This window comes from Oncorhynchus nerka, linkage group LG23 (genome assembly GCF_034236695.1).
Source record: "Oncorhynchus nerka isolate Pitt River linkage group LG23, Oner_Uvic_2.0, whole genome shotgun sequence".
NCBI lineage: Eukaryota > Metazoa > Chordata > Actinopteri > Salmoniformes > Salmonidae > Oncorhynchus > Oncorhynchus nerka.
Window position 1 is genome coordinate 18,174,673 of NC_088418.1, and position 26,142 is coordinate 18,200,814.

The following is a 26,142-nucleotide window of genomic DNA, read 5'->3' on the forward strand; positions in this document are numbered from 1 at the left end:
GTGTTCGACACGTTGTTTTCAAGCTGAACAACATGGATACTATTTCCAATTCACAGCACATGGATGGTAACAGAGTCTCACAGTGTCAACAAGATGTTCCTTACCAGTAGTGTTACTACTTTGACCGTCACTCCTTGCATGCCGTTCTCAATGCGACTCTCTTTCAGGCTTCCATTTAGACCATGGACTGAGTCCCATGTAGCCAGCTAAAAGAGATTTTTTTTAAAGAGAGAGAGAGAGAGAGAGAGAGAGAGAGAGAGAGAGAGAAAGAGACACTTTCATAAATGTGTTCATAAAAAAAAAGTTTAACCATGTTTTTAGCCAAAAATAAACCAATCTTTCAGGCTTCCAATCAGACATAATGAACCCCCAAAATCTCCACCAGTCACCTTTCGATATTCCAAACAAAGAAAAGCTGATACTTAAGGCTTCTTAAAGCTTCTTAAACTCTAGAGTCATTAATTTAGGAACATGAAAAAGGCATTGAAGATCACTCATTCCACCCATTTACATGTTTAGTGAAGGTGATAGATGGAATGGAACATGACAGTCATCTAGGTAACAGCTGACTGAGGCAGTGCCGTGCTAATGCACAGGAGAATAGTTCAAAGTTAAAGAAAAATAATAATTAAACATATTTCCCTCTTGATCTCCTCAAACGCTATAGTGTGTGTGTGTGTGTGTGTCTCATGCAACCATGTTTGATACTGGTGAGAAATCTGAAATCTGCTTTGCTCATGTAACATGCTGATTCATTGATTACTTGATATGACATGTGTTTTCTGACTGCATTGCCAGTAGACTAGTCCTCTGGCTGAAATTAAATGCAAGCAGGGAGGGTTGGGCTCACTGGTCAAGCCGTTCTGGCAGTTGAAACTATACAGAACGCCTCTATATGTGTGTCATGGATACCAGATACTCTTATCTGGGATTACATACAGTATAAAGAAGTCCATTCACAGGCTGTGTGTGTGTGTGTGTGTGTGTGTGTGTGTGTGTGTGTGTGTGTGTGTGTGTGTGTGTGTGTGTGTGTGTGTGTTTGTGTGTGTGTGTTTGTGTGTGTGTGTGTGTGTGTGTGTGTGTGTGTGTGTGTGTGTGTGTGTGTGTGTGTGTGTGTGTGTGTGTGTGTGTGTGTGTGTGTGTGTGTGTGTGTGTGTGTGTGTGTGTGTGACCCATCATCACCCCAGCAATAACGGTTGAGTAAACTCATATCATTTTATGAACAATTTCACACACTTATTCAAAAATCAGATTAATTTACTCCGGGTAACAGTGTGAAGTTAATAACCAACATAATCTTCAGCCTAATGTCATAATTATGCTATTTAACGTACCATGTAGGATAATTGTTATTTTACAGCACTCCCATGCAAAGAGGCATGCAGTATACAAACATAAACAAGCATAGGGAGATATACAAATGCACAAACACTCAGATATTAACCCTACAGATGTACAATCTGTTGCAGGAGAACTTGTAAACGTGTAATGTATATGAAGTTTAAAAAGGCTTCTGAAGTTTGTCATTTCCAATTTGACATTTCAGACTTGATTTTCCCTTACGAAAATTGTATTCATGTAATATAATCCACATAATAATTCAAATGTCCTGTTGTTGCTTGATTATGTTCCTGCTGTAGGAAACTGGCTCAAATTAAGATCCTACATTTGTACACATCCCATCACCCTAGAGATGTTTACTGAACTATGTTACAGCACAATATCAATTACCATCAATATCAACAGCCAGTGAAAACATCACAGTATGTGTGTAATCATCATCATAGTAACCATCTTACATGTAAAGGGTACCGCGATTTCTTTCTATACTTACCGTATGTAATCATTTTCAGAAGGATGAATGTGGATGAGCTAGCCTCACAGGCCCATAAAGAAAGGCTAACTGGAAAAACATGGCTTCCCCATGAACAGCCTGAGGCCAGAGAGAATACCATTTTTCTGAAGCAGCTGTCTTCTTGATGATCTCTAAATCGTTAGGGATTTCTTCATTATGTACATTAGGGCCTATAGCACTACGGAATTGTTAAGGCCACATTTTTATGTTTTAGCTCTCCACTCGGAAGTGGACAATACTAATGAAACTGGTTGTGACTATGATTATTATTATTTTATTTATTTTATTAATTGAATCAATTAACCCTCTAAGCCAGAGGCACAGGGAAAATGATACATTTTAAATTAAATCAGCTGCCCTTTAAAGTGTATCACAATTTCAGTGATTCACTTTAAATTATATTATTGGCGTCAAGCCAAATTTATTCTGTCATGCATGCCCTGCAGTCACATGGCAAGCTGCAACTTATTCATCGAAAGGAAGTGAGTTTTCTTGAAGGAAAAAGACATGGTTCTCAGTAGACTGAAACAGCTAAAAAATGGCTATGGAAAGCAGGGTCCTGAACCATAGAGAAATCAGTGGCTCTGTAGCCTATTGCTTTAAACCCATGACAGTCTCACTTCATAAAGTCAATATTTATTCCAACCCCAGTGACAAGGTCAGGCCTTAACAACAAAGAAGGCCTCATAATAATGGTGGTAAGGAGACGGCATCAATCATCAAATGATGGATCACTTGTCAATGGGGTTTTATATATGGCTTTTATTGTGACCCACCATGTTGAACTTTATAATCTTTATCGACCCGGATACATGTCAATCTACACATGAATGGCTGCTTCTGGTTTTTCCCTCGGAAGGGAACTCTACTGTGGCCCTGTGATGTGGTGTCAGACTCTAGGGTTCTAACAGCTGTTTGAAAAGAAATCATGATGAACTCTGTGCACATAGAATCTCAGAAATGTGCAAAGGACAGGATATAATTTCATGTTTTAAGAGGAAAGTCACTTGTGCTTGGTTTTTGCGTGCCAATCGTCATAATTAACCCCTAGCATTGTACTGCACACCACTGACATTCAGTTGGGCCATGATAGTGCTATTTCCTGTTCTACTGGAAGACCAAAATCCTTCTTTATGGGAGCGTTCTTTTTCTTTTTTTAAGGAGTGACATTTTATTGGATAAAACTGAGGTTGAGGGGCACAATAGAGAGAGTGTGCTGAAATAGCAACGGTCCGGATTCAAACCCCTGCTCCAGCTGTGACCCGGAGGCAGCGGCTTAGACCGCTAGACCACCCCTAGGCCACAGGGAAGGATCTTTCTGAGCAGCAGTCAGGCCAGACAAATCTGTGTCTGTACAGCATCCTGTCCTCAAGGTGGATGGATCAATGGTGGGTCAACGCGTCGTCAGTCATGCGCTTCCGTGCATCCCTCTTCCCTTTGTAAAAATGTCAGGCCTCTCAGTCAACTGTGGCGTTGCTTTGAGTGGGTGGGGGAGCTAAATGCCACCGCTTGACACCTGCTGTGTCCGTCCCCAATACATGTCCTTTCACAGAGATGATCTAAAAACTGCTCGAGGCTGAGAGGGTACTGGTGTGACTATCTGTCAGGACAGCTGTATTGCATGTCAATGTATCACACTCATGCCTGCTGGCAAATGTTTCACGGGCGATCAAAATGACATTGATGTTTTGATGGATTACAGCGATGACAGAGCAGGTAGTTGCCTGGATTAATGTACATGATTCGATAATGATTTAATAACATGCTAGGGGGAATTAGGAATATATTTGTCATTCTTGAAGAAATAAAATCACTAAATGTCTTAGTAATGGTTAATGGAAATAGACAGGCTTTGTCAGTGTTGGTTATATCATGTTTGTTTACAAGAGGCTAACCTATAGTGAATGATTAAATGCCTCCCTTAGCCACATGGCAGCGCTGCTTAAGTTAGCATCAGGTACAATGTAGCTCAATCCTTCTCTAACAATGCAGCAGGAAATCAGTCAGCGGGCCTTCATTTCGAGCTGTAAAACGCATGGAGCTTAAAAAGCAACATCAACTCTGCTCTCCGCATCCTCGGAAAACCCCCAGTAAAAGAATACAAATATTCTGTTGGTGAATCCTCTCCTGTGTATGTCATTATTAGACTGTCTGCCTCTGATGTTTGAATCTCCACAGAAAGTTTTTTCTCTAGAGACAGTTCAAAGAAAACCATCTCTAACTAAGTAATTAGTGTATGGCAAGGATTTAAATGATTAGAACGCCTGGTGGTTCTTTGTTCGTTTAAATGCAGGCGGGGGAGGAAAAATAACAATACTGCTACCATCAATAGACGTGGCCTAAATGCGTTGTTTATTTCTTCCTCATTAGCGCAAATGCAAATGATTGCAGATTTAAATTTGAATTGATCAGGGACATTGAATATCACATGTATTATGGTGAATTTAAACTAATTATTGGGCTTTCATTTAATTCTAAAGTACCACAAGCCAATCCTGGTCACAATGTTCAGACCTAGCTCAACTCATCAAGAAAAAACACACAATATCATTAGAGACTAATAGCGAAAAGCAAAATCTACAGTATCCCATGTCATTATTTTCGTATACTTATTACTTTGGGTTTCTGAATAGCAAATTGTTATTGCGAGGGATTGAAATTATCATGAAAGCCCTGCTTTTTCATCTCTTTTGTAATGGATTCATTTCAGAAGGACTTCTATTCAGCCGAATCCCTTTATGTTCCAAATGACTGTCTGTGTAATTCAGCTCCTCTCCAGCTCCTCTCCAGCTCCGCTTGCTTGTTAGTGGGCAGAGCCGCCACTGTAACAAGCCTAACAGGCACAAGAGAGCCAGGAGGATCCCTGTCTACCTTATCAAAGCCGTGCTACAAGCCGATAAGCCCCCTTCGTCTTTCAAATGGCCCACTGCTGGATCTCTATCTCTGTATTTCTCAATTGATAGACCAACAAAACACCTCTGTACAGAGACCATCTGACACACTGGTGTCTCCCATGTCCCATCCACCCTCTCCTTTAACCCCCATCACAAACTTTATCACTGTGTCAAACCAAAGGAGATTACACCTCTCTGTCCTGGTCGAGATCTAATCACCAGGCCTAAAACCACTGGTGGGATCCATTCTTGATCTGTGGCTGAGTGAGCCATGTTGTGCTGTACTATCTCTCCCAGTCGGGAGTCCCTGCATTGCAGACATGAGGCAACACTGGCCTGTCTGCTCGTCACAGCTCTACTACACCACACTGCGTGGTACCTGCTATCCATCTTCGTCGCTACAAAGCCAGTCATTGCGTGATGTGAATGCTACTTGCAGGACTTAAAGCCACAATCACTTTGGCTGCACTCGGTACTAGTCTCACACTGTGAGCAACAGTTAGGTTACACCAGTGACGTCATAGCTTAATTTTTCAATGGATAAATATCGACTGATAAATAGAATTGAAGAGCTATCCAACTTTTGCGTAGCACGGCTTGGTTTGTTCATAACGGCGGTGCCAATCCTTGTATTGAATCGCCGTCATTGTTCTGAATATATGGCTCAGTTTTTCAAACCAACTGTAATAAAGGGATAAGCATTATTGCGCGTTACTTAGGTAAATGAGAACGCATCGTTAGCGAGTGTCGTAACTTTTACAGATACAAGATAAATGATGCTAATTATCAGTCAGCTCATTAACCCCTCTTAGTCTTCCGTCCTAATGGCCTTGTCGCAATCCCGAAAGGTTAATGGCAGTAAGGAGAGGATGTTGTAGGGACGTTCTACTATTTAACCAGTTCTTGCCAAGCTTGGGCCAAGCACTGGGGATTACTAAGCATAGATAAGCAGATGCTGTGGGTGTAAACATGTACTGTTGTGAACAATGTGCATTGTGACGCATCATTCTTTCTAATGTTTCTAATGCTCTGAAAATGCATGTGTATATTGACGTGTATAGTGTATATTGATGTGTATAGTGTATAGTGATGTGTATAGTGTATATTGATGTGTATAGTGTATATTGATGTGTATATTGTACATTGATGTGTATAGTGTATATTGATGTGTATAGTGTATATTGATGTGTATAGTGTATATTGATGTGTATATTGTATATTGATGTATAGTGTATATTGAGATGTACATTGATGTGTCTATTGATGTGCGGTGTATATTGATGTGTATTTTGATGTGAATAGTGCATATTGATGTGTATAGTGTATATTGATGTGTATAGTGTATATTGATGTGTATAGTGTATATTGATGTGTATATTGATGTGCGGTGTATATTGATGTGTAGTGTATATTGATTTGTATATTAATGTGTAAATTGATGTTTAGTGTATATTTATGTGTATATTGGTGTATGTTGACGTGTACATTGATGCGTAGTGTATACTGATGTTTACATTGATGTGTATAGTGTATATTGATGTGTATGTTGATGTGCATATTGATGTGTATAGTGTATACTGATTTGTATAGTGTATATTGATGTGTACAGTGTATATTGATGTGTATTGTTTATATTGACGTGCATATATGTTGTGTATATTCATGTGTATATTGATTTGTATATTGATGTGTATATCAATGTGTAGTGTATATTGATGTGTATATTGATATGTGGTGTATGTTGATGTGTATATTGATGTGTATATTGATGTGTATATGTATGTGTATAGTGTATATTGCTGTGTATAGTGTATATTAATGTGTACAGTGTATATTGATGTGTATTGTTTATATTGACGTGCATATATGTTGTGTATATTCATGTGTATATTGATTTGTATATTGATGTGTATATGTATGTGTATAGTGTATATTGATGTCTATAGTGTATATTGATGTGTACAGTGTATATTGATGTGTATTGTTTATATTGACGTGCATATTGATGTGTATAGTATATATTGATGTACTATTCAGACCTCTTGACTTTATCCACATTTTGTTACATTACAGCCTTATTCTAAAATGGAAGCAACATCCTTTTTTTCTCTTCAATCTACACACAATACCCCATAACGACAAAGCAGAAACAGGTCTTTAGAAATGTTTGCAAATGTATATAAAAAAACAGCGATACCTTAATTAAATAAGTATACAGATCCTTTGCTATGACACTCGAAATTGAGCTTAGGTGCATCCTGTTTCCATTTATCATCCTTGAGATGTTCCTACAACTTGATGGTAAATTCAATTGACTTCACATGATTTGGAAAGGCACACACCAGCCTATATAAGGCCCCACAGATGACATGGCAGAGCAAAAACCAAGCCATGAGGTCGAAGGAAATGTCCGCAGAGCTCCAAGACAGGATTGTGTCGAGGCACAGATCTGGGGAAGGGTACCAAAACATGTCTGCAGCATGGAGGATCCCCATGAACACAGTGGCCTCTGTCATTCTTAAATGGAAGAAGTTAGGAACCACCAAGACTCGTCCTAGAGCTGGCCGACCGGAAGGGCCTTTGTCAGGGAGGTGACCAAGAACCTGATGGTCACTCTGACAGAGCTCCAGAGTTCCTCTGTGGAGATGGGAGAACCTTCCAGAAGGACAACCATCTCTGCTGCATTCAACCAATCAGGCCTTATGGTAGAGAGGCCAGACGGAAGCCACTCCTCAGTAAAAGGCACATGACAGCCCACTCAGAGTTTGCCAAAAGGCACCTAAAGGACTCTCAGACCATAAGAAACAAGATTATCTTGTCTGATGAAGCCAAGATTGAACTCCTTGGCCTAAATACCAAGCGTCACACCTGGCACCATCCCTATGGTGAAGTATGGTGTTGACAGCATCATGCTGTGGGGATGTTTCCAGCGTCAAGGTCTGGGAGACAATTCAGGGTTTAATGTGCGCTTTAGGGCCTTCTTCTGACACTACCTGGTATAGAGCTCCTGGATGGCAGGAAGCTTTGCCCCATTAATGTACTGGGCCATTTGCACTACCCTCTGTAGTGCCTTTCGGTCTGAGCCCGAGCAGAGCAGATGCAACCAGCCAGGATGCTCTCTATGGTGCAGCTGTAGAACCTTTTGAGGATCTGAGGACACATGCAAAAAAATTGTCTCCAGAGTGGGAATAGGTTTTGTCATGCCCTCTTCACGACTGTCTTGATGTGCTTGGACCATGATTGTTTGATGGTGATGTGGACACCAAGGAACTTGAAGCTCTCAACCTTACCACCTGGGAGCGGCCCGTCAGGAAGTCCAGGATCCAGTTGCAGAGGGAGATGTTTAGTCCCAGGGTCCTTAGCTTAGTGATGAGCTTTGAGGGCACTATGGTGTTGAATGCTGAGCTATAGTCAATGAATAGCATTCTCACATATGTGTTCCTTTTGTCCAGGTGGGAAAGGGCAGTGTGGAGTGCAATAGAGATTACATAATCTGTGGATCTGTTAGAGCGGTATGCAAATTGTGTGGGTCTAGGGTTTATGGGATAATGGTGTTGATGTGAGTCATAACCAGCCTTTCAAAGCACTTCATGGCTACATACGCGAGTGCTACAGGTCGGTAGACATTTAGGCAGGTTACCTTAGTGTTCTTGGGCACAGGGACTATGCTTAAAACATGTTGGTATTACAGATTAAGGGAGAGGTTGAAAATGTCAGTGAAGACACTTGCCAGTTGGTCAGCGCATGCTCGCAGTTCATGTCCTTGTAATCCGTCTGGCCCTGCAGCCTTGTGAATGGTGACCTCACGTCGACTGTGGAGAGCGTGATCACACATTCTTCTGGAACAGCTGGTGCCCGCATGCATGTTTCAGTGTTATTTGCCTCGAAGCGAGCATAGTTTAGCTCGTCTGGTAGGCTCGTGTCACTTGGCAGCTCTCGGCTGTGCTTCCCTTTGTAGTCTGTAATGGTTTGCAAGCCCTGCCACATCCGACGCGCATCGGAGCCGGTATAGTATGATTCAATCTTGGTCCTGTTTTGATACTTTGCCTGTTTGATGGTTCGTCAGAGGGCATAGCGGAACTTATTATAAGCTTCCGGGTTAGAGTCCCATTCCTTGAAAGCGACAGCTCTAGCCTCTAGCTCAGTGCGGATGTTGCCTGTAATCCATGGCTTCTGGTTGGTGTAAGTATGTACGGTCACTGTGGGCATGACGTCATCATTGCACTTATTGACAAAGCCAATGACTGATGTGGTGTACTCCTCAATGCCATAGGAAGAATCCCAGAACAGATTTGTCAAATGGAGGGCGAGGGAGAGCTTTGTACGCATCTCTGTGTGTGGAGTAAAGGTGGTCTAGTGATTTTTTTCCTCTGGATGCACATTTAACATGCTGATAGAAATTTGGCAATACAGATTTAAGTTTCCCTGCATTAAAGTCCCCGGCCACTAGGAGCGCCTCCTCTGGATGAGCGTTTTCCTGTTTGCTTTTGGCGGAATACAGCTCATTGAGTGCGGTCTTAGTGCCATCATCAGTCTGTGGTGGTATGTAGACAGCTACGAAAAATACAGATGAAAACTCTCTAGGTAGATATTGTGGCCTACACCTTATCATGAGATACTCTACCTCGAGCAAAACCTCGAGACTTCCTTAGATTTCGTGCACCAGCTGTTGTTTACGTATATGCACAATCCGCCCCTTGTCTTACCAGACGCCGCTGTTCTCTCCCGCCGATACAGAGTATAACCAGCCAGCTGTATGTTGATTATGTCGTTGTTCAGCCACGACTTCGTGAAGCATAAGATATTACTATTTTTAATGTCCCGTTGGAAGTTTAATCTTCCTCGTATGTCGTCAATTTTATTTTTCAATGATTGCACATTAGCTAGAAGAACAGAGGGGGGGGGGTGGTTATTCAATCGCCTATGAATTCTCAGAAGGCAGCCTGACCTCCATCCTCTTTTTCTCAGTGGGGTATTGTGTGTAGATTGACGAGGGGGGAAAAACAATTCAATCAATTTTAGAATAAGGCTGTAACGTAACAAAATGTGGAACAAGTCAAGGGGTCTGAGAACTTTCTGAATGCACTGTATAAGATGTAAATAACATGCATCATGACACATCATATATTAGAATTTCTTGTGATAAAAAAAAAAAAGAGACATTGTGTTCCTATTTTCACCCCAAATTACAATTGTGCCGAGCTCAAAGCCTGAAACTTTATACTGCTTGGTAGAAGAAGAGAGATATAAGAAGGTAGGAAAGAAATAGAAAGGTAGAAATTAGAAAGTGGTAGCAAAGCGAGAAATGTCATGCCTGTTAGGGCTGCATTGAATGGTCAAAAGGGAATGAAGTCAACAGACAGAAATAAGGAATAATGTTTCAATCTCTATTTAGGGTCTAATCAAAAGACGTTTCATCTGAGCGAACTTGTTGCCTTGTGAAAAATAGCTTGGTAAAAGGCATCGACAGGTAGGGATGGAGATGGAGTTTTAGATAAAGAGCATGTGAAGAATGAAGAAGGGCAAAATATTAAGAAACCAACTGGCATGTTGTTCAGTTTGCGGCATGGTTGCAACATGGTCACAGCTTTACCATGTGCCTTTTACTGAGAAGTGGCTTTCTTCTGGCGACTCTACCATAAAGGCCTGTTTGGTTTAATGCTACAGAGATGGTTGTCCTTCTGGAAGGTTCTCCCATCTCTACAAATGAACTCTAGAGCACTGTTAGAGTGACCATCGGGTTCTTGGTCACCTCCCTGACCAAGGCCCTTCCATTTTTTATAAATTACCAAACATTTCTAAAAACCTGTTTTCACTTTGTCATTATGGAGTCTTGTGTGTACTAGATTGATGAGGATTTACAAAAATGTAATGCATTTTATAATAAGCCTGTAATGTAACCAAATGTGAAAAAAGTGAAGGTGTCTGAATACTTTAAGAAGGTACTGTACATTAATCTCTTCTCAGGGGCCTAGCTTGTTGGAAAAGGGTGGAGCCCAGCAATAATGAACCACAACAGGACTGAGTGCACTTGCAATACTTTGTTGTTGTTGATGTTGTAATTTATACTCTTATCCAAAGCAATTTACAATAGTGATTGCATATATTTTCATACTTTGTTCATACTGGACCCCCTTGGGAAGTAAACCCACAAACCTGGCGTTGCAAACGTCATGCTCTACCAATTGAGCCACACAGGACCATTAGCTGTCGTGTCCTTTCATTGCATGTAATACATGCCCATGGTATTAAGGGGAGCTACAGTAGCATGATGTGCGTACGTGGGTCCGTGATTGGTTGCATGCATGTGTATGGGTGTGCGCCAGTGGAGGCTCCTCAGTGAATTTCTGAAAAATGTTAATTAGTGAAACATTAAAAAAAGACCATCGTCAGTGAATTTCCCAAAAATGTATACAATTATCCTTTTTAGATATAAATATACTAAATATATTCAATGTCATCAAATAATTGATTAAAACACACTGTTTTGCAATGAAGGTTTACAGTAGCCTCAACAGCACTCTCTGGGGTAGCACCATGGTGTAGCCCGGAGGACAGATAGTTTCCGTCCTCCTCTGGGTACATTGACTTTAATACAAAACCTTGGAGGCTCATGGTTCTCACCCCCTTCCATAGACTCACACAGTAATTATGACAACTTCCAGAGGATGTCCTGCAACCTATCAGAGCTCTTGCAACATGAACTGACGTGTTGTCCACTCAATCAAAGGATCAGAGAATGAATCTAGTTCTGAAAGCTAAAGCTAGCTAGCACTGCAGTGGATAAAATGTGGTGAGTAGTTGACTCAAAGAGAGAGACTAATTTGAACTAACAGTTTTAAACTAATAAAAAAAATGAAGGAGTTTTTTAATTTAATTGTTTCACTTTCACTTACTTAGCTAGAGAATGCAGCTAGCTAGTTTAGCCTAATTCGACACCTGGCTCAAACAGAGAGGGATGCTATGTTAGCTAGCTGGTTATCACTATCCAACACTGGAACTCTTCCAAGTCAAGATAAGCTTTTGGTTGTATTAATAAATTGCCACCGATGCCCACCGGTGTAACTGCTAAATTGCTTGCTGTACACTGTACTGCATCTTTGTAGCAGGTTTACTAATGCATTAGTTCTAGTATCTAGTTCTAGTGACTATGACGTTAGCTAATATGGTGACAACGATGTAGGCTGTGTGTTGCAGTTAGCGGTTATGATTCGAAGGTTTGGCTTGGTCATAGACAGCTGTTGTGATTTGCACAATTCCAGAAGCGAAGGGCGAAGGTGAGATGAGCAGAGAGCGTAGATGCGAGAAGGAATTATACAACGAGCAAAGTGATCATGCTGTTTGCATGTGGCTGCTATAAAAGTGAACTGTGTTTGTGGGTGATCAAGGGTATATTCATTCAGCTAATTCTGTTGAAAAGTGTTTCTTAAACGGAAGCAAATGGAATGAAACAGGGATAAATATACCTGAATTTGTCCAATAGAAACTCTTGTTTGCAACTGTTGGTTTAATGATTACACCCTAGCTCAGATAGATGCAGGCAAGCGTGTGCAAGGCGGTATTGAATGTGGCACTGTCTTGATTACTAAAAAAATTCTCTAGACCTGTACACGTACATTTTAAACATTAATTTGTAGGCTAGGTTGTAGCAACCTAATAATGGGTATAGGGAAAATTCAAGTATCATCTAGGAGCCTAAACCTATCGATGTTACACTGAGCTGGGTAAAGGGAATATGAATGATAGTCATCCAATATGTTAAGGCCAATATGTTAAGGCAACGTCACTGGAGTGCATGTGTATGTGTGGCTGATGGCTGTGGACCCTAATGGCCATAATGTGATACATTGGTTTCATAATTCGAGTTGGGATGCTGGGTGATTCAATCGGCATTGCCATTGGTTTGCCTCGTTCCGCTTCCCTGTAATTTACATTACTCCTTATTCTCCATGATGGACCGACAAAAACAGTTGCACGAACCAACCAATGCGAAAACCCTATAAAACACATGTCAAACACAAAGACCGCAGGCAAAATCCGGACCATGACGCATTTCTATCTAGGCGCTGCAACGATTTGGGTTTTCAATACATTTTGGCCCTGCTTCCATCACTGCAAGCCACAGCAAGCACTGCCAACATGCTGCACGCCAAATGGAAGTGCCTTGCCACACACACACCCAACCCTCTCCCAGACCCACACACACACACCCACACATAAGCACACACACACCCACACATGAGCCAGCCAGTGCACTGTATAATATCATCACTAATGGCATGGACCAAATCTTCTACCGGACCTAAAGTTTAAGCCGGTTGTAGGCCCATGCCAAGTTTTGGTTGCAACAGGTCATTGCTGCAGAAAATGTCATACAGGTTGTCAACATGTTATAAGATACGGATTCACGTGCGGGTATAAATTACTAATAAAGGACAATACGACACACAAGCGAGTCTAAATGAGTCAAAAGTTGAGTCATTTACTTAATGAAATGACAGCCTGATGCACTCACATCTGTGAATTCAACTTCAAGTGTGCTACTTTCCTGTGTCCCGTTCATCGCAAGCAGCGCAGGGAAAGTGTACAAACACAGACACAAGACCTAGCTAGGCTACTAAAATGTTGCAGTGTGGCATCAGTTTTTAAAGCTTGATAATGAATAACCAAGGAGAAACAAACATAATACTCTATGTCTGGCCCGCAAATTCATTGTGTTTTTCCAATATGGCCCTTGCGCTGATAGAGTTTGACACCACTGCTATAAAACGCTATGAAATTTTAAAAAATATGAGTCAATAAAGCACTTGATAAGCAGGCTTTGACACTTTCCTCCTAAACATTCAGCCTTAGGCAATGGCTGACATTTCTCCCAATCATGGAGCATGTCCCTGGTATGTGGGGCGTCGTATGGAGACTTTCACATCTGATAGGCTGCCTCCATTTTAATGATGTCTATCTTCTCCTCAGCGCGCACCAGTGAAAGCAGCATAGAAGGAGAGTGTATCAACAGCAGAATACACTCTACCCAGCAAACCGGCAACATTCCCAGAACATTGTTAAGATTCCCATTAAGTTCCAGTTAGGATGATTACATCCCAAAAACATTCAGGGAATGTTTTTTATAACAAAATATTTTATTTTCCAATTTAATGTTTTTTTGAATATTCTTGGAATGTTGTCCTAACATTCACTTAAGTCCTGTTGTGCACAACATCTTTATAAACCATCACAGAACATTCCCCTAAAGTTTTCAGAAATGTTCAGGTAAGGTGATGTACCAGTAATGATTTCCCAGCAAACCAAAATTGGTTCTGTGAAAGTTTCCAGAACATCTGTTAGGTTGCGGCAAAAACTGACCATTCGTGGTGATGATTATAGAATGTTTGTATATAATGTTCCCAGAACACATTTATTCTGTTCTTTAACGGTTCCCAGAATCTTTCATTAGATTGTGGGAACAGCCTGCTGGGAACATTGTGGGGAAATCACAAAATATGCATTCTCAAAACGTGCTGACATTAATATAATGTTTGTATTCAGGTGCACAACAAGTGGTGCGACAGGGGAAGCATATAGGAAATTGCAGGCTTCTGCTCTCCTGACTTGGAATTCTTGGTCATCAATTGTCCCCCTTTTTACATTCCATGAGAGTTCTCAGGGATTATCGCCATGGCTGTGTACATCCCGCCCCAAGCCAACGCCTAAAATGCTCTCAAAGATCTTCATTGGACTGTGAACCAACTGGAGGCCGCATACCCAGAGGCAGTGTTAATTGTCACGGGGGACTTCAACAAAAGTAATTTGAGGGCAGTGCTCCCAAATTATTATCAACATATTAACTGTCCAACTCGCGCAAATTCCACACTTGCCCACTGCTAAACACCTTTAGACATCAGTATAAGGCCCTCTCCCATCCTACTTTCCTCAAATCTGACCACGACTCCATTTTGCTCCTCCCTGCTTACAAACAAATACTCAAGAGGAAAGTTCCGGTGGTCAGGTCTGTACAGCGCTGGTCCGACCAATCAGATTCCAAGACTGTTTTGAACACGTGGACTGGAATATGATCTGGGTCACCTCTGGGATAAAATCAATGACTATGCCAACTCAGTCACCGGATTCATAAAAAAATGCATAGATGACGTGATACCGATGGTGTCTTTCAAAACTTAAAGTACCGTTATTTTAAGTGACTAGAGAAACCTTCATTAATAAATCCATTTATTAAACGTATTAACTGATTAAAAACATGTGGATTGTTGGCAGCCTTGATGGAAACCTGAAGGAGAGAGATACTGCTTATAAACATGGCAAGGTGACCGGGGACAATTGTATGGTTAAGCAGTACAAATACAACCAACGCAGATCGATCAAGATTGCGAAACACAAATATAGGGAGAAAGTGGAGGAGCAATTCAGTGGGTTGGACACGAGGCGTTTGTGGCAGGGGCTTCCAACGATCACGGATTACAAAAAAACTCAGTCACATCGCGGACACCAACGTCACCCTACTGGACGAGCTAAAAACCTTTTTCTAACACTTCAAGTCTAACGACTCTGAGCTGCTGAGGAGAGCCCCTGAGGACAACGAGGGAAACAAGCTTACAGTCTACAAGGAGGATGTATGTAAGTCACTCAAATGTGTTAACCCTCGCAAGGCAGCCGGCCCTAGCCACACCCTCAGAGCATGTACAGACCAGCTAGCTGTTGTATTTTCAGACATCTCTCTCTAGCTCAGGCCGTTATCCCCATCTGCTTCACGATGTCCATTATTATCCAGTGGCCAAGAAAGGGAAAGTAACTGAACTGAATGGCTACTGACCCGTAGAACTCACTTTAGTCATGATGAAGTGCGTCGAGAGGCTGGTCAAAGACCACATCACCACCTCCTTCCCTGGCACACTAGACCCTCTCCAATTTGCCTACTGCCAGACAGATCCACAGACAACGCACACTGCCCTCACCCACCTGGACAAAAGGAATACATATGTGGGGATGCTGTTCATCGACTACAGCTTGGCCCTCAATACCATAGTGCCATTTAAGCTCACCACAAAGTTTACAGCCCTGGGACTGAACTCCTGCCTATGCTACTGGCTCCTGGACTTCCTGACGGGCCGCCCCCAGGTGGTGAAGGCAGGCAACATTACCTTCTCCACACTGATCCTCAACACAGGGGTCCAACAAAGGTGCATCCTCAGTCCCATCCTGTACTCCCTGTATACCCACGACTGTGTGGCCTCACACAGGTCCAACTCCATCATTAAGTTCCCTGACGACACGACAATTGTAGGCCTGATTACCAGCAACTACGAGATGGCCTACAGGAAGGAGGTAGGCGCACTGATGGCATGGTGCCAGGTTAACAACCTCTCCCTCAACGTCAGCAAAACAAAGAAGCTGATTGTGGATTTCAGGAGGAATCAGGCTGGGCAAGCCCCCATCCTCATCTAAGGGGCCACCGTGAAGATGGTCAAAAATGTCAAGTTCCTCAGCATCCACATCACCGAGGAGCTGAACTAGTCTAACCACACAGACAACGTAAAATCAAATCAAATCAAATGGTATTGGTCACATACACATGGTTAGCAGATGTTAATGCGAGTGTAGCGAAATGCTTGTGCTTCTAGTTCTGACAGTGCAGTGCAGCAATGTGCAGTACCATAATGTGGTGAAGAAGTCAAGAGGCTGAATACATTTGGCCTGTCCCTCGAGGGCCATCACAATGTTCTACAGGAGCACCATCAAGAGCATACTGCCGAGTAGTATAGGAGCATCATGGCAAAAAGTGAAAGACTGGCCAGTAGCTTCTACCCCAAACCATCAGGCTGCTGAATAGCCACCACTAGTCAGTATTATTATTTTTGTCTGGTTTTGGGAAATACAGTTTAAGTCCTCATTGTCCGAGACAGAGTCAAGACCAAGTAAATATGTATCCGACATAAAACAGATACACTCAATATGTGGTCTCGAGACTGGACTTGAGTACTATAACCCTGGTTCCCATCAGACTGTTCCCAAAACCTACTGAAACATTCTAGAAACTTTTAAAGAACAAACTAAATGTTTTATGGGAAATTTCTTGTAATATCAGGTGAATGTTTTTGCTCCCTAAAAGAAACATTGTAGAATCATCTGCCCAACTGGACAGTTTTTGTGCTTTGCGAACATATCTTTTGTGATGTCCCCACATTGTTCTCAACAGACTGTTCCCACAACCTAATGAAGAATTCGGGGAACCTTTAATAAATCCTCTTGAAACTAGGGGGCACTATTTTCATTTTTGGAAAAATAATGTTCCCAAAGTAAACGGGATATTTTGTCAGGACAAGATGCTAGAATATGCATGTAATTGACAGCTTGGGATAGAAAACACTCTAACGTTTCCAAAACTGTAAAAATATTGTCTGTGAGTATAACAGAACTGATATTGCAGGCGAAAGCCTGAGAAAAATCCAATCAGGAAGGGACTCTTATTTAGAAAGCTCTGCGTTCCTATGCGTCCCTATTGAGCAGTGAATGAGATATCAACCAGATTCCTTTTTCTATGGCTTCCCTAATGTGTCTAGTGTCACAATACATAGTTTCAGTCTTTTATTTTGAAAAAGGAGCCTGAACGTCAACATTGCCTCAGTGGTCAGCTGGAGTCTCTCAGAGTGTTTTGAGCATAAGGGACAAATGCGGCCATTGTTTCTCTCTTTCCTACTAAGAAGCCACCTGTCCCGGTTGATATATTATCGAATAGATATTTGAAAAACGTCGTTGTCGTGACCGCAATTTCCGATCGAATTCTCAGCCAAATGTTCTTGAGTCATCAGACAAATGTTTTATACAAAAATTCTATAATCATCACCACGACTGGACAGTTTTTGTGTTATAAGAACATTTCCTGCGACCTAACGATAGTTCTGGGAACTTTCACAGAAACCAATTTTGGTTTGCTGGGTAGTCAGTGAGGAGAAACAGAGCTGGTCTCTTCCCTATGGGACAGAGGAGTACACAGTGTCCCGTAATAGTGCTCTTCTTTTGAATAGATCTACTGAAGGAACCAAATAGGGCGCTGGTGGAAGGTAATGCCCAATATGGGAAATATAGAGTATTATATGACGCAACAGCATACAGTGTGTGTTGCCATGGCCACATACAGAGCTTTGTTGACAGTGGCCCTGTAGCTGCTTGTCCTACAGTCGTTATTACAGGATGCTTGGCATGTTCTCCCTCAGCCACTACTGACTGGTGTTTGATCAGGCCACTCATGCTAGGGAGCAGGAAATTATAGGCTGGCAAAAGCACTACATTAGCTGAAATAATGTGTGTGATTGAAATACAGTAATAGCTTAGCGGTATAGTAGCATGTTATTGTATGGTAGCCTCATAGAAATAGAAGTAATTCATATCTAATTTCTATGGGTAGCCTACTCATTTTGAGTATTTATGTCTTAAGATGTCGTGCTGAAGCACTTTACAGTCATTCATGTCATTCATGTCCTTCATGTCCTATGGTGTTTTCTACTAATGGTTTCTTCTAATGGTCTCATGCCTTCAACACAAATGCATACTAAACCAATGAACTAGTTGGTTGTTATTTCCAGTATGTTCCTGTTGAATATAACACCCTGTATGTGTTTCACTAGGACATATTCATGAAAATGAATAGTTAAGAAAAACATGTCTTAGCACTTGACAGTTAGCATTACAGAATACAGGGAATTTAGGTAATGTCGGTTGACCTTGTTTTTTCATATATCAATAAATAACCTAGCTAGATATTGTAGAGTATATGACATTTCTCAGTACAATTTAAACAGATAACTGACAGTATTCTGGCAGGTTCTCGTGTATGCTTTGCCTCAAGGACTGTAGTATGTTCCACAGGGTGGTTTCCACACTCTGATTTCTGTGTGCTAAGAAACCCACCCCAAGACACCTCAGAAATTGCTGCCAGCAATTTATGGGCCATAACCTCCACTGTTTTAAAGAAAAAGTTTACTGACTATCTCGTCGAGGCTTGCTCTGCTGCAATACCACTGGGTAGTGCCACAGAGGTCGTAGCTTCAGAACTCTAAACTCAAAAACATCTATCAGACTTACAGCCATCTTGAGACAAAGGAGGAGTGACCACCAGCAGCAGAATCATCATACTCACCCTTTTCACGTCTTTTCCAAACGTCTCACTGAAGCTGGTGCCCAGTATTTCAAACTGGACGTGAGAATTGGATCCGTTCGCTTTGAAATCCATCGTTCCTGTAAGGCCTGTGATATGTCCCTGTGATGGGAGGGAGATAGAAAGAGAGAGAGAGAATATAGGATGAATTTCATAGAAAGAGTGAGATCTCACAGAACCACGACAAGACCACCTGTCCAGTTCCAAGCCCTTTAGTATCAAGACCATAACGAAACTGCGTTCCCAAAGCCAGTTTAATATTGTGGTTGAATCAGTTTGAACCTGTGACACTGTGATAGGGACAGGCGGAGATCTCTGAGACAAAGATATCTATCCCATGTCCCCCCAGGGATAGATTAAACTCTAACCACAGCTCTCTGTGGCTCATAGAACGTTAAATGAGCATGAAATTGAAGTGCACACACACACACACACACACACACACACACACACACACACACACACACACACACACCTGCCAATACTGCTCTAAAGACATCATTGGGAAAATGGACCCCAAAACCCATAAGCGCCACTGCAGAGGAGATCTAGTACGTAGCTCCTTTTAGTGCTGAAGATATTACGTCTGGAGAATGGCAGTAGAATGGCAACCATCTTCATCTCCCACAGCTGAGCATCTCCAGTTGTAACGCAAGTAGAGTGAATTAGATTCAAGGACTGTTTCTTTTACTTTTTTCTGCTTCTGACTTTATTCAAGGCCTTGTGCCCTTCTGCTTTAGAAAAACATTGGATTCACAACCTATTTTCCTTAAAAAACATTTCAAGTATTCAGCATGATGAACGTCAATCAATCACAATCACAATAAATAAAATATATCTCTGTTTCACTGCAATGACTAGGAAAATCAGACAAAGGTTCATATTCACGTTCTGAACTAAAGTTTACCATCTGGATGTTCTCCAGCATGGACCAGCCTCCATTCCAAGGCTTGGTGGACTTCTTGATGCAGTTCAGACTGGCCATGCTGTGCCACTTCCTGTCCACCAACTTCCTCTGGAAGGCGTTAGCCAGTGCCAGCACACTATCATACAGGTACAAGTTGGACACCTGGAATACAGAGGAAGGAGGCGGGAGAAAACACCATATAATTAGACATTGGACCCTAGAATGGGCATTAGCATCCTAGTAACGTGCCTAACAATCGTCCATTTTGGTCAAGAAAATATCCATTCTAGAAACTGATTACATACAGTATCGTGAAATGTTCTATCAAACAATACATTTCTAAGGTCTCTGTTGGAAACACAGACTACAGTGATTGGAGACCACAGAAACCAGTTAAACATGATTGGATCATTGTTGATGCACAACAGTAAAATTTAAGCTGCACCATAATGGTTGATGTGTTTGATAGGACCATGATTTCCAATGGGTATTGTCTCTTTGTGTGTCATGACGACATGGAAAACTACTGCAAAATACACATGCATGCACACTCACACACACACCCCCGTCTACCACACTCCCCTATCAAAGTGACACACAGCATGACAGCCCCCTTGAGCAGATGTGAGTGCAGTACCAGAGTCGAACCAGAGCCATGGAGCAGAAACGAAATGCACAGTGACAAATAAACAGCGGAGCAGTCCAACTGTTTCAGCTATGAAGGACGCAGGACATCACACTGGGCTGGGATAATGTCATAACCTGCACTGACAATTCATGCCATCTCCATTCTCCAGCATGTTAGAATAACAACATCAAGCAATACCGAGCTGCATCTGCATTATAATGCTATAGGCTACCTCATACATCCACCCCTCATCATGATATGCTTGTGACAACACACATATCTGTTGTAATTATTATTCCTTTTGTCATTTTAGAGTGTGAATCCACAATCAGGACCAGGCCCGTAATGTGCAAGGCCTACTAGAGGCTTGTAATTCACACAGTAAAGCAGTCTGCACTAGTTTGTGGCCAGATAAGAAGCCTCCAGAACAGCTATGAGTCAGGCTGGGCTTGGCTAACTGAGTCCAGGCAGGGCTAACTGAGGCTGGACTAAGACTGGGTAGTCTGGAAAACCCGACCCTAGGGTCAAAGGGTGTCTGGTTTGAATGATGGACTCTTTAGGCATAGAGGAACTACGTCACTGCCTTCATCGATAACGAAAAACTCCCAACAAATTACGAGGCAAACCAAAGTTTGCAGGCAAAACCTTAGCAGTGGTTCATATGATGCAAAATGCAGCTTCATGCAAAATGCTTCATACGGGGATGATTTCTGTATTTTGAAGGGTACATAAAGTAATGGCGTAGACACTGACGTAGTTCCCCTGTGACAAAAGAGTCCATCATTCAAACCAGACCCGAGTCACTGCGTTTGCCTAGGGTCAGGTTTATGAGACTAAGGCTGAGCTGGGCTAACTAAGTCTAGGCAAGGCTAAGGCTGGGCCATTGATAGTCCATCTGCCTGGGTTGTGTGTAGCTGAAGAACTGGGAGAGCGACACTGGCTACAACGTCCCCATCACTCCCAACCCCCACGACCTAAATCTCTCCATCAGTGAAACGTAGAGCTGGCAAGAAAAGCAACAAATAAAATAAAATGTTATTTGTCACATGCGCCAAATACAACAAGTGTAGACCTTACCATGAAATGCTTACTGACAAGTGCTTATCCAACAATGCAGTTCTTTTTAAGTAAACAAGAAAAAATAAATATATTCAGTACCAGTCAAAAGTTACTCATTCAACGGTTTTTCTTTATTTTTTAAAACTATTTTCTACATTGTAAAATAATAGTGAAGACATCAAAACTATGAAATAACACATGTGAAATAATGTAATAACCAAAGAAATGTTAAACAAATCAGAATATATTTAGTATTTTTGTTTCCACCCGTTAGCCACCCGTTGCCTTGATGGCAGCTTTCACACTCTTGCCATTCTCTCAACCAGCTTCACCTGGAATGCTTTTCCAACAGTCTTGAAGGAGTTCCCACATATGCTGAGCACTTGTTGGCTGATTTTTCGTCACCCTGTGGTTCGACTCATCCCAAACCATAACAAATAGGTTGAGGTTAGGTGATTGTGGAGGCCAGGTCATCTGATGCAGCACTCCATCACTCTCCTTCTTGGTCAAATAGCCCTTACACAGCCTGGAGGTGTGATGGGCCATTGTCCTATTAAAAAACAAATTATTCTCCCGCTAAGTGCGAACCAGATGGGATCGTGTGTAGCTGCAGAATGATGTGTTAGCAATTCTCATTAAGTTTGCTTTGAATTCAAAAAAAAAAATTGACAGTGTTACCAGCAAAGCACCCACACACCATCACACTTCCTCCTCCATGCTTCACGGTGTGCTTCACACATGCAGAGATCCTCCGGTCACCTACTCTGTGTCTCACAAAGACATGGTGGTTGGAACCAAAAATCTCAAATTTGGACTCAACAGACCAAAGGACAGATTTCGACCAGTCTAATGTCCATTGCTTGTGTTTCTTGGCCCAAGCTAGTCTCCTCTTCTTAATGGTGCCCTTTAGTAGTGGTTTCTTTGCAGAAAATCGACCATGAAGGCCTGATTCACGCAGTCTCCTCTGAACAGTTGATGCTGAGATGTGTCTGTTACTTGAACTCTATGAAGCATGTATTTTATGCTGCAATTTCTGAGGGTGGTAAATCTAATGAACTTATCCTCTGCAGCAGAGGTAACTTTGGGTCTTCCTTTCCTGTGGCGGTCCTCATGAGAGCGAGTTTCATCATAGCGCTTTATGGTTTTTGCGACTGCACTTGAAGAAAGACATTTTCCGAATTGACTGACCTTCATATCTTAAAGTAATGATGAACTGTCATTTCTCTTTGCTTATTGAGCTGTTCATGCCATAATACGGTCTTTTACCAAATAGGGCTGTCTTCTGTATACCATCCCTACCTTGTCACAATGCAACTGATTGGCTCAAATGCATTAAGAAGGAAATAAATTCCACAAATTAACTTTAACCTCTTCAGTCGACCCTCTACTTTTTTGAACATTTTGTTAAAAATCGCGCAACATTTCAGCGCCCTGCTACTCATGCCAGGAATATAGTACGTTCATATGGTTAGAATGTGTGGATAGGAAACCCTCGGACGTTTTTAAAACTGGTTAAATCACGACTGTGGCTATTACATAACGTGTGTTACATCGGAAAGCGCAGGAAAACCTGATCACAGAAAATGGAAATAAATATCCTTGCGCCACTTCCAGCAATTGTTAACAGTGAGCCGAATTAGATAAGACCGAGCATTCAACTCCCACAGCATCCCCATGTTGTCGAGTATCTTGAATTTAATCATCTTTGATTCTTGGTTGAACCGAAAGAGGGGCACCGCTTACCTCCGGTCTCCGCCCAGATCATTCCGGAAGAGCTCTCTCCTGAAATTTTTTCCAAGACGACAGCTAATGATATTTACATCGCCTACGGATGATTTTTATCGCTTATTAACGTTTACTAATACCTAAAGTAGCATTACAAACGTATTTCGAAGTGTTTTGTGAAAGTTTATCGTCTACTTTTTGAATTAAAAAAAATGACGTTACGTTGTGAAATCGCTGTTTTTTTCGTTTATCACACAGTCTACATATAACGATATCTTGGCTTTATATGGCCCGATTTAATCGAAATAAAGACCCAATAGTGTTTATGGGACATCTAGGAGTGCCAACAAAGAAGATGGTGAAAGGTAATGACTGTTTTCTATTTTATTGTGCGGTTTGTGTAACGCCGAAATGCTAATTATTTTGTTTACGTCCCCTGCTGTGCTTTTCTGTTGTAGTGTATTGGTGCATGCTATCAGATAATAGCTTCTCATGCTGTCGCCGAAAAGCATTTAAAAAATCGGACTTGTTGCCTGGATTCACAACGAGTGTAGCTTTAATTTGATACCCTGCATGTGTATTTTAATGAACTTTTGAGTTTTAACTAATACTATTAGCATTTAGCGTAGCGCATTTGCATTTCCAGAGCTCTAGTTGGGACGCAAGCGTCCCAAGTAGAGGCAACAGGTTAAACAAGTCACACCAGTTAATTGAAATACTTTCCAGGTGACTACCTCAAGAAGCTGGTTGAGAGAATGCCAAGAGTGTGCAAAGCTGTCATCAAGGTAAAGGGTGGCTACTTTGAAGATTCTCAAATACAAAATACATTTGAATTTGATAAACACTTTTTTGTTTACGACATGATTCCGTATGTGGTATTTCATAGTGTTGATGTCTTTACTATTCTTGTAGAAAATAATAAAAATAAAGAACAACCCTTGAAAGAGTAGATGTGTTCAAACGTTTGACTGACACTATATATAATAAAATAATAAAATGAATTAAGCTAAAGTGAAAAAAAGTAAAGAAATAAAATAACAATAACGACGCTATATACATACAGGGGGTACCGGTACCGAGTCAATGTGCAGGGAAATAGGAAATAGGTTCGTCGAGGTAATTCAGGTATAATACGTACATGTAGGTAGGGGTAAAGTGACTATACATAGATAATAAACAGCGAGAATCAGTAACGTAAAAAAGGGGGTGAATGCAAATAGTCCGGATAGCCATTTGATGAACTGTTTAGCAGTCTTATGGCTTGGGGGTATAAGGTGCAAGGAGCCTTTTGGACTTAGACTTGGCGCTCTGGTACTGTTTGCCGTGCGGTAATAGAGGGAACAGTCTATGACCAGGGTGGCTGAAGGCCCAATTTTTAGGACCATCCTCTGATACCGCCTGGTATAGAGGTCCTGGATGGCAGGAAGCTTGGCAACAGTGATGTACTGGGCCGGATTTACTACCCTCTGTAGCGCCTTGCGGTCAGATGCCGAGCCAAGCAATGTTGCAACCAGACAGGATGCTCTTGCAGCTGTAGAACTTTTTGAGGATCTGAGGACCCATGCCAAATCTTTTCAGTCTCCTGAGGGGGAATAGGCTTTGTCGTGCTCTCTTTACGACTGTCTTGGTGTGTTTGGAACTTGAAGATCTAGACCCGCTCCATTACAGCCCCGTTGATGTGAATGGGGGCGTGCTTGACCCTCCTTTTCCTGTAGTCCACGATCATCTCCTTTGTCTTGATCACGTTGAGGGAGAGGTTGTTGTCGTGGCACCACAATGCCAGGTTTCTGACCTCCTCCTTATAGGCTGTCTCATCGTTGTCTGTGATGAGGCTTACCACCGTTGTGTCATTGACAAACTTACTGATGGAGTTGTATTCATGTGTGACCATGCAGTCATGGGTAAACAGGGAGTACAGGAGGGGACTAACCACGTACCCCTGAGGGGCCCCTGTGATGAGGATCAGCGTGGCAGATGTGTTGTTGCCTACCATTACCACCTGGTGGCATCCCATCAGGAAGTTCAGGATCAATTTGCAGGGGGAGGTGTTTAGTCCCAGTGTTTTAACTCAGTGATGAACTGTGAGGGCACTACGGTGTTGAAAGCTGAGCTATAGTCAATGAACAGCATTCTCACATAGGGGATTCCTTTTGTTTGTCCAGGTGGAAAAGGGCAGTATGGAGTGCAATAGAGATTGCATCATCTGTGGATCTGTTGGGGCGGTGTGCGAATTGGAGTGGGTCTAGAGTTTCTGGGATGATGGTGTTGGTGTGAGTCATGATGAGCCTTTCAATGCACTTCATGGCTACAGACGTGAGTGCTATGGGTGGTAGTCATTTAGGTCGTTACCTTAGCGTTCTTGGGCACAGGGACTGTGGTGGCCTACTTGAAACGTGGGTATCACAGACTCAGTCAGGGAGAGGTTAAAAATATCAGTGTAGACACTTGCCAGTTGGTCAGCGCATGCTCTGAGTAAGATAATCTGTCGGGCCCTGCAGTCTTGTGAAGGTTGAGCTGTTTAAAGGTCTTATTCACATCGTCTACTGAGAGCATAATCACAGTCGTCCATAACAGCTTGTGTGCTCATGCATTGTTCAGTGTTGCTTGCCTCGAAGCTAGCATAGAAGCATTTAGCTCATCTGGTAGGCTTAAGTCACTGGGCAGCTTGCTACTAGGTTTCCATTTGTAGTTCATAAAAGTTAGCAAGCACTGCCACATCCGACGAGCGTCAGAGCCGGTGTAGTAGGATTCAGTCTTAGTCCTGTATTGATGCTTTGCCTGTTTGAATATTCTTCAGAGGGCATTGCGGGATTTCTTATAATCGGCCAGATTAGTGTCCAGCTCCCTAAAAGCGGAAGCCCTTTATCTCAGTGCAGATGTTGCCTGTACTACATGGCTTCTGGTTGG

General features: G+C 42.0%; 1 protein-coding gene across 1 annotated transcript in view; it reads right to left on the reverse strand.

The window, feature by feature from the left end:
* The window catches only part of LOC115106389 (glutamate receptor ionotropic, delta-1-like), a 159,072-nt gene that overhangs the window by 35,117 nt on the left and 97,813 nt on the right, over window positions 1-26,142 (reverse strand). Inside the window, exons 4-6 of the mRNA XM_029629070.2 lie at window positions 19,824-19,985; window positions 18,899-19,018; window positions 105-206 (exon numbers count right to left, since the gene is read on the reverse strand). Of these exons, the coding sequence (XP_029484930.2) occupies window positions 105-206; window positions 18,899-19,018; window positions 19,824-19,985 (384 nt within the window). The remainder of the gene's footprint in view (window positions 1-104; window positions 207-18,898; window positions 19,019-19,823; window positions 19,986-26,142) is intronic.